This window comes from Rhipicephalus microplus, chromosome 1 (assembly GCF_043290135.1).
Source record: "Rhipicephalus microplus isolate Deutch F79 chromosome 1, USDA_Rmic, whole genome shotgun sequence".
Lineage (NCBI taxonomy): Eukaryota > Metazoa > Arthropoda > Arachnida > Ixodida > Ixodidae > Rhipicephalus > Rhipicephalus microplus.
Window position 1 is genome coordinate 190312401 of NC_134700.1, and position 10158 is coordinate 190322558.

The 10158-nt window shown below is 43.3% G+C and overlaps 1 protein-coding gene across 2 annotated transcripts in view; it reads left to right on the forward strand.

Annotated features, from left to right (window-relative positions):
• The window catches only part of LOC119184683 (reticulophagy regulator 3), a 30800-nt gene extending 29469 nt beyond the window's left edge, over positions 1-1331 (forward strand). The window contains exons 8-9 of one of the 2 annotated variants that reach the window (XM_037433991.2): positions 588-669; positions 1089-1331. In XM_037433991.2, the coding sequence (XP_037289888.2) occupies positions 588-652 (65 nt within the window). In that variant the 3' untranslated portion in view covers positions 653-669; positions 1089-1331. Of the gene's footprint in view, positions 1-587; positions 799-1088 lie in introns of those variants that run through there. The other variant, XM_037433995.2, reaches the window with a different exon arrangement.
• The last annotated feature ends 8827 nt before the right edge of the window (positions 1332-10158 follow it).

The window sequence follows — 10158 nt, forward strand, 5'->3', positions numbered from 1 at the left end:
AATACACAGATTGATGTAGAGCCAGCTGTCTACATTTTTGTATGGAGTACTCGCGTGGCTAAATATTCAAAACGAAATGCAAGCTTCACTTTGCAATCAAGGTAGGCTATGGAATGCAAGGTGAAGAAAAGCTGCTCGCAGAGCCCCATCATCTATGGCTTGGTAAACACTGGCACGGACAGCAAATGCCAGCAAATTCGAGCGGTTCTTTTCAAATCCCCCTGATTGAATGGTCTAAGTAATGCGAAATATTTCTGTCGGCTGTAGCTGAATTCAGTTACCGACACATTCCGTTTCTGCGTTCCCTGTCCAGATTTGGTAACAAAAAGAAAAAAAAAAGATCTTGGTCTAGACATAAAGTTTTGTACTTACACAGGTGTCGTGACAAAAAATGCTTTGCAATAAGAATGATTGGACAGCTTGACCTGCAGTCCCCGTAGTTGCTTTTCGAATATGTACAGGTGAAGTGAAGGTCACGTCGATGTTAGTCGAAAAGGTTTGTGATGCATTTTGTGCGAGTGCTGTCGTGTCGTTGTTTGGTGTGTAGCTGTAATGTGGCCATTTGTATTCTGCTGTCTTTTTCAAAGTGTCACAAAGTGAGAACGTTCCTTCGTGCACGAGAACTGGTGATGTGCGTCGGGACCTTCAATAACCCAAAGAACAGATTGTGTGAGTTGCCTTGATACTATATTTTTTTTTCTCCTGTACGTTTTCATTGCCCTTTCCCCCCCCCCCTGCATTTCTACTGTACTAATGACACTTTGCACATAAATGTGTTCCACTTTGTCTTAGTAAGGATAAGCTAGCGATTGCAGTTATTTACATATTATCTATGGTTTTACTTGTATGCACTTGTTGTGATGAGTTTCTTTACCAACCTCAGAACTGCACAGTCATGGTTTTTTCATTTTATTTTTATCACACCTGTATGCTAGTCGCAACTTGGGCCTGCATGTGCACTTGCAACATGGTCAAGTGTCACAGTAGACCTGCCATGTTCTTTAGCCAAATCGAAATTTTTTGTTTGTCTCGAAATTACTCCTTCACTGTCAATCCAGAATCTCATATTCGATTCTCTTGTGCAATAGCCCCCCACAAAGCCTCCTGGCTGAAGTGTCGCGAGCAACTGGCACCACCTGCAGGACTCTTGGGGAAAACAAAAATATTGGCCCTCCAGCAGTTATGGTGCAGGATTTGGTTGCAGTATCCGTCAATGTGTGGATGTTTGATAGATTACGGCAAACCAGGCATCGTAGTGATACCAGCAGAGACCTATATTTGAGTGCCTTGTACATAAGTGAACAATAAAAAGAAGTATTTCAAAACTTTTACATCGCAGCCTCAGTCGTCCTAAATTGCACATTTTAGGTTTACACTTTATGATCACACATTTATTGTCACTGCAGATTTAGGCATGCTTTTGTGCCTTGGAAAGTGGTTCTTGACACTTCATTGTTAGCCATTCTACTGTCTATCATCTATTTGTTTTGTGTCACAATATAAAGCATACCATCTGAAGTGTTCAATCTTGCAGTGTGTTTTTTCTCTGGAAAGCAAGTAGAAATGTTTACAATGGAATCTTCAGTTTGCATTGTGTTTGATCATCAATTGGTGTAGGGACACCCGTAACACTGGCTACTGCACACGATGACAATCAGTCTGCTGGTGAAACTTGAGAACTAGAACCACATGCCCTTTATGCAGACTTCATTAAGTTTTGTTTAGTAATAGTTGTTTCGAGCTCGAAAACTGTCAAATAAAGTATTATTCCTTTAATCTCCATATTTAGATAGCCTGAAAACCTCCTGCTAAGTAAAGTGGAAAAACTTGGTATGTTCCAGCAAAAGCGGCACGCCAGTGTTGCGAAACGGAAATGTATTGGTTCTACACGTGCCAAATGTGCAACTAAATTGAGCACGAGATGTGCTTCACAGAAGAGAAGGCCCCTTCTTTTTCCACTCTGTTTAGGTTTTTTGTGTTGTATGTATGATTTTATACAGTCCACACTGACTCCATGCTCGCATGACTCGTGTTTTTCCGCCATGGGCAGGCAGGCGCTTGTGTCGCTGGCACTGCCAGCGGGTGGTTCTTTGAACACGTGGGAAAGCTAAGTAAAAACAAAATCGCACCTTGACAAAAAAGAAAGCTGCGAATAGTGCATAAAACACAATTTCGAGGTCTACTTATTTTCAAGCACAATAAGCTTCTCTGCAAACTTTTTTTTTTTTTTTTTGCTTCCAATACATTGAACCTAATTGCTGCTGGGTGACACTAGCGACCATGCTTTCACGACTGTGAGCGAAATTAAAAACATCATTTCTTTTTTATTAGACAGAACGATGCTTATTGAAGCCAAGGTGACAATCTTCTCATTGTCACCACAACCAAATTTTTTCTGAGAGGTACAGGCGCTTTAAGTTAGCAGAATAGGAACCGTTAGTGCATACTATGGAAAGAACTGTATGGTGTAAAAGTATCATCGTGTGACCATGTGAGACTGCCTCGATTATACCAAAAACCTTTGTGCATCTATCTATGTCTCGTCTTTTGATTCCCAACGTTGAGCACTTAATAATTTGGTTTGGAAAAAAAAGTAGCCCAGGAAAAGAGTCAGTGAAACGGAGAAGGTGAAACATCTGACATAGAGCTGACAAAATAGCTACTGCAGTCACCCCCACCTTCGTGCTTCCTTAGCTACGCACCATATGTTATCTTCACATTTATGTTTAGTTTATTATGAAAATGAAGGTAGATGGGTGCACCAAGAAGTCAAGAATGATTTTTCAAGCTAACACACACATACACCTTAAAATCAGTCGTTTGAATGAGACTGAATTATATCGAAAATTATAATTTAAATGAATAATTTATTAATGTTTATGGTTTACACATTCAAGGCATCCTAGTAAAGGTGTGTGAGTAGTGAAATATAGAACAGAATCTCATACAAATTGAATATTCAAATAGTTTGCAAATAGTATGGCAACCTTTTTTATGACAGGCCTAGGATTCTACTTTTTATTTTAACAAATATTCACACACTTTAACAATGTAACACTACCGTTTACCAACAAAAAATACCTCAATAATGTAAACTTAACTAAAGCTTGTTTGTATCAAGTGGCAACCTACAGCCTTAGAGGTACTTTTTAACAGTTGGATAAATGCAACAGTTAATTCACCATTCACGGAGTCACTTTGTCACCAGCTTTTACGTAAGACAAAGGACTGAAAGTTAAACAATCATTCAAGAATGAAAATCATGAATCTCGTGATTATGATAATGGACTGAGGGTGCATTCGCATCAGCGACACTGGAGTTCAAAGGGGCTGCTGAGCAACACTTCTTCAGCACGGGCGGAAAACGCTGCTGCAGGTAGTCATGCCTCCCGAGAACGTGCGAGCCAAATATACCGATGATGATGATGATGTTTGAAGTTTTGTGGCGCAAGGGCCATTTCACGGCCAAAGAGCGCCAGTTCATGTTACTAAGAATATGGACAATGATTGTGATAAGCGGCTGTATAAAGGCCATAAAATTCCTCGTAAGGCGGGTAAAAACATACAAGTAATAAAATCATGACCATGCTGTGAAAGGTGTGTGTGGTGAGGATAGATGACAAGAGTTGGTGATTATAAAAAACGATGGTGGATATGAATGGCATTAGCACAAGTGCCTCACTCGTTCATACCCTTGCGTCCAAGGGCCGTGAGGCAAGTGCTTTCTTGTGTAACCGCCGCAGCAAAAACCTCTCTAGAGAGGTCGTGCTACGGAATGCCCGGGTGTATGATATGAAAATTATTAATTTCTTTTAAAAACGCTAACAATGATTTATGACTAAAAAGCGGTTCCCTACCAACGAACATTGCAGGGTGTAAAGGTATATGTTGTCGGTAGGGTAATGTAAAATGTTGTTTTCTTATAGTTTCTAAGTGTTTACACTGGATTAACATGTGAAGGACGGTTAATGGTTCACACATCTGTCACACAATGGTGGATCGCCACCAGACAAAAGATATGTGTGTGTCGTGTATGTGTGTCCTATCCTGAGTCTTGTTAGTATTACCTCTGTATGACGCGATTTCGATACAGGCAGCCAATGACCAAGGTGTGGCTTAATAATGTGTAGTTGGTTTTGTGTGTGTGTATCCCACTTGCTCTGCCAGTAGTCCCGGAGGTTTCGTTTGAAAGACGGCTTACGATCCAGGGCCGGGATTGATATGGATGTAATGGCAGTGCTCTCATGGACGGATGCAGCGAGCTGATCCGCCCTCACGTTGCCTTGAATCTCACGGTGCCCTGGCACCCAGCACACTACAACATGTTGTTTGAGTGTGTAGAGTGTGCATAAAATGGAGTAAAGTGAGACAAAGACTGGGTTTTTGTGTTTTTTAAGAGTGTGCAGAGCCGTTACGACACTGAAGGAGTCTGTATAAATTACTGCTTTTTGTATTTGTAATTGTTTGATGTGTTTAGCTGCCACAAGTATCGCGTAAGCTTCCGCTGTGAAGATACTTGTGCATGGATGTAGAGGGCCAGCATCCGAAAAGGATGGGCCGACAGCACACTACAACATGTTGTTTGAGTGTGTAGAGTGTGCATAAAATGGAGTAAAGTGAGACAAAGACTGGGTTTTTGTGTTTTTTAAGAGTGTGCAGAGCCGTTACGACACTGAAGGAGTCTGTATAAATTACTGCTTTTTGTATTTGTAATTGTTTGATGTGTTTAGCTGCCACAAGTATCGCGTAAGCTTCCGCTGTGAAGATACTTGTGCATGGATGTAGAGGGCCAGCATCCGAAAAGGATGGGCCGACAGCAGCGTAGGACACAGAGGAGTTAGTCTTGGAGGCATCTGTGAAGAACTCAGGACGTGTGTATTTCTGTTGAAGTTCCAAAAAGTATTTTCGGATATGGGCAATAGGTGCATGTTTTGTAACTTCCAGGAAAGACACATCGCATTCTATAGTCTGCCACTGCCACGGTGGCGGGTATGCTACAGGAGCCATTAAACTGTGTTCAAGTGACACTGCAGTTTCTTGAGCTAGACACTTCAGGCGAACTGAGAAGGGCTGCCTCATCGAAGGCCTGTTTTGAAACAGAGTTGAGCTCGACAAATCATTAATTGTAGAGTATGAGGGGTGCTCCTTGTCTGCTTTCACCTTAAGGAAGTAAACAAAGGACATGTAGGTTCTTTGCAGATGAAGCGACCACTCATTTGACTCAACGTAAAGGCTTTCTACGGGGCTGGTGTGAAACGCACCCGTAGAAAGGCGGATGCCCAAATGGTGCACGGGGTCCAGCATCTTCAAGGCACTTTGAGTAGCAGACTGATAGACAACGGCCCCATAATCTAAGCGGGTGCGAATGACGCTTCTATAGAGGTTCATGAGGCATTGCCTATCACTACCCCAAGTAGTACGTGACAACACTTTTAAAACATTCATGGCTTTTAAACATTTTGTTTTTAGATACTTGATGTACGGCACGAAGGTCAACTTGTTGTCCAAAATTAGGCCTAAGAATTTATGCTCGGCTTTGACGGACAGACGTTGTCGAATGTCAGGTTCCGAGTGCATGCCTCTCTTTCGAGAGAACAAAACACACGTGCTTTTTTGTGGGTTCAGTCGGAATCCGTTTTCCTCTGCCCATTTGGGGAGCTTGTTTAAACCTAACTGAACCTGCCGCTCACACAATGCCAGATTGCAAGACCTAAAGCCAAGCTGGACGTCATCGACATATGTGCAATAAAACATATTGCGAGGGATGGTCAAGCGCAAGGAATTTATTTTTATGAGAAAAAGTGTGCAACTAAGCACACCACCTTGTGGCACGCCTGTTTCCTGGACAAATGTTTGGGAGAGCACACTGCCCAGACGGACACGGAATGTCCGGTTTGACAGGTAACTTTTGACTACGTGAAACATTCTTCCGTGCACGCCAAGGTGGGAAAGGTCTCTTAGAATTCCGAAACGCCATGTTGTATCATAAGCCTTTTCGATATCGAGGAACACAGAGAGAAAATATTGTTTATGGACGAAGGCGTCTCTGATCTGTGCCTCGATACGAACAAGGTGGTCTGTGGTGGATCTACCTTCTCGAAACCCGCACTGAAATGGGTCGAGCAAATTATTTGTTTCAAGGAAATGTACAAGTCGGCAGTTTATCATTTTTTCGAAGACTTTGCACAAGCAGCTTGTAAGTGCTATAGGCCTATAACTCGAGGGTAAAGAAGGGTCTTTGCCCTCTTTCAAAATGGGAATAATAATAGCCTCTTTCCAGGAGGTAAGGATAGCGCCAGAAAACCAGATAGCATTGTACAAACAAAGTAAGGTTTTTCGTGTTTCGATTGGTAGGTTTTTTAACATTTCATACACCACACGGTCAGAACCTGGGGCAGAAGTACTGCAGGAGTTCCATTCCGACGTATCCATTGCCTCCTCGGAGGCACTGGATGCCCGCACGTGCGGGCTGTTAGTTTGGATTTTGGGCCTCGCCTGGTGAGGGGAGGCCTTGAGACCCGAAGACTCTGGAGTCTCCGGTCTCTGTTTGGGAGTAGGCGGTGTAGCCTGGGCTACAGCCGCCTTGGGGGCAGGTGCCACAGCCGACGGCTCGCTCTGCGCAGGCCGAAGGGGTGGCGAGGGCTGGTGCGACGTTGCCCCCTGACGCGCTGCATCAGCATATGTTGCGCCGTAAAATGGCGACACTCTTCGTCTTGCTTCTTTGAATGTGATGTTTTCTTTGACTTTAAGAGTGATGATTTCTTTTTCTTTCTTCCTGTTAGGACACGAACGCGAATACGCGGCGTGTTCCCCGTCACAATTCACGCAGTGAGGCGTAGTAACATAGTTATCAGATGGGTGGCCGTGGCTACCACATCTTGCACAAGTTTCCTGACCCCGGCAGTTCTGCGAGCCATGACCAAATCGTTGACATTTATAACACCGTCTTGGATTGGGAATGTAGGGACGGACAGAGAGTTTGATGTATCCTGTGTCTATAGATGAAGGCAGTGTGCTAGATGCGAAGGTGAGTATTAAATGTTTGGTAGGTATTTCTTTGTTGTCTCGTCTGATGACGATTCGTTTCACATCTGTGACATTTTGCTCTTTCCACCCTTCAAGCAGTTCCTGTTCAGACATTTCAAGAAGGTCTGCTTCTGAAACAACTCCGCGTGAGGTGTTCATTGATCTATGAGGTGAAATAGATACTGGGATATTTCCAAATGCTACGAGACTGCCAAGTTTTTCATAGTGGTGTTTTTCAGGCAGCTCAAGGAGAAGGTCTCCGCTAGCCATCTTTGTAACCTTGTATCCTGGGCCAAAGACCTCTGTCAGGGATTTAGCAACAAGAAATGGAGATATTACTTTGGCTTGTTTTGTTGGGTTTTCGCTGTGCACAACAAGGAATTTGGGAAAGCATTGTCTGGGTTGGCTGAAAATTGATATGTCATCGGTGCGTCCCCTCTTAGGCGGGAGACGATCTAGGAGACGGGGAAATGCAGGTGTTCCCATAGTAGTGTACTTTTTGTTCGGCAGCAATGGCGACCACCCACCATGGAGTCCAACCAGGGGACGCTGAAGCACTTAATAGCATAAGGCTGCAGACGCCAGCCGTACATTGCCACTATAACCAAATATAACTACTCAAGGTTGAGTAATTACACAAGGTTAACCCTTGCCGCCAAGAAAAATCGGAAGTAAATGGAAGAAAGAAGAAGACAGGACAGATTTAAAGACGAGAAAAGACTAAGATGTAGGAAGAGAGAGATAGGAAAAGGCGACTGCCGATTTCCCCTGGGTGGGTCAGAAATATACCGAGCATGCGGCTTGGAATTTAAAATTAATTTCCAAAGTCGGCCATAAATTGCTTGCTCTTCTCTCGACAAATCTTGCCATAAACACAGAGTTTACAGCCATTGGCTGACTTGAGCAACATAAGCTGGGTAGCAACTGTGACACCCTGGTGCACGCACTCAAAATCACATTGCATTGCATGTTCGAAGAAAAGCTGCCAAAGGTCATGACGCATGCTAGCAAATCTATATATCTTTCTACTATCTTTTTTTATTACCCTTCTTCTATCCCTTACAAGGCACTTCGCCTTGTGGCCTAAAATTAAGCAGACAGAAATCAGGTGCCTTTTCCCATCGTTCGAAGACCACGTATTCATTTATTCGGCAGTTAATTTGTGAGGCAGTGAACTCCTTTCATAATGCCATCAAAAGATTACTTGGAAAAGTATCGCAGGTCCCCTTTAATGTAAAAAAGCTGCCCGCATCTTCCCACGGGGGGGAACTCAAATAAATGTGTCGCAGAATAGTGGGGCTATTGCGTGAATGTCGTGTAATTGGGTATGGATTGGGAATGCTTAATTGTAGTTTTGTCTTCATTATTTTTATTTATTGAATGAATGGTCGAAAAACGCTGCCTTCAATGAGTGGTGGGACGCTGATGTGCGATCCAGTGCTTACATATACGGGGTGGCCAGTGAACTGTTGTGCAGTGCGAGCAGTCAGTTTTTACTAGCAGACGGTGCCTGCGTTGGCCTTGCGAGACGAGAGAGGAGGGGGGAGCAACAGTTGGCACGAGATGCAAGTATGCAGCACGAGACACGAGCATGTGCTGTGTAGTTGCCGACGCCGAATTTAAAATTAGGTGCGACTATAAAATGCTCATCTAAACATTCCTCGTCCGGTAATCAGAAATTCTTCCGATAATCCTGTAAAAGCTTGAACAGCATGCATCTTGGCTATTCGCCAAATAAAAAATAAAAATTATCCTTCGTTCGTCAGAAGCGTTGTTTCTTTGGGGTTCTATTATCGGTGCCGATATTCCGAGTATTTGAAAATAATCGGTAGCTCAAATATGCGCTATTCGATTCATTGTTTTGAAGCTTCTAATGTTCACACACACCTACATCCAAGTAATAATGCAATGCGCATGATTCCTATCGAGACTTTTGCTCGGTTTAAGTGCAATTTCCTTCGTGCAACATAATTTGCAAAGGCATTGGGTCTGTCGTGCATAAGTGACAGCAACTGAAGGTTCGAGAAAAAGGCTCTTCAAAATGCTCCACAGTAAATTTTTAAAAGGTGACAAATGCACCCTAGGAAAACTCGGCCACCAAAAAAAAAATTGATAGTAGCCGTAACTGCAACCCTAACCACTGAGAATTTGGTTTCAGCGCATGCCCTCACTCATGTGAAGAGTTAAAGGACATCCTCTTTGTTTAGTACACAGAAAAAAAAATTCTGAGTTGGAAGGGACGGGGGTTAATACCCTCTCTCCCTTACCTCGCCTGAAGGAAACTGCCAGACTTTATAAAAAGTTCACTCATTCATTCTTGCGTGCCAAAACGATAATACTACAAGGCATGCCGTAGCAGGGTGCTCGATTACCGACCTCCTGGGGTTCTTGACCATCCACCTCAACCCATGTGGGTGTTGCTGCACTTTACGTCATTGTAATGCAACAGTCAGGTCCAGTAATCAAACTACTGCAGTGAGTTACTTTGCTTAGCTGCTAAGTTACTTTTTGTATGTAGAAGGCAACTTGCATTATAAGGCTGGGCAACGTGTTTACCAATTGCCATACATTAAATGAATTACAAGCGATATCTTGCTTTCAGCAATTAGTGAATACTTGAAGCTGTCTGCATATAGACATGCGTAACATTATTCTATCACTGTAAAGGAGAAAAATTAGGCAATTCAAGGCTTTAGGTGCCTATGTTCAAGGTCCCCTCACAGAGACCCATTGAGTAGAAACACACTGCATTAAAAAAGATCTTTCTGTGGATGTCTGCAGGACGACTCCGAGTGAAAAACACGTGTGCAGCCAAGGCCTCCTTTCATCTTTACTATGATTGAGACGAGTTGAACAAAGTTTACTTGTAAAACAGCTACTGCCAAAGTGTGTGTGCACAAACAGGCAAGTGTGGCTTGTCTGACCCGAAGTGTGCAGTGGCAAGCAAGCAATGGAGCAAGACAGGCGTACATGTACTATGCATGTCGCTGCTCATGCCTCTGCGTCTGTACAGGCACGATGCCAAAAACAAGAGGATCCAGAATGGCAGATGCGAGTGTAGCGACCAGTGGAAGATGTAATTACGTGCGCTATGCAAAAGGGTTCGCATAACCTGTTCAAAAGGTCTACTTT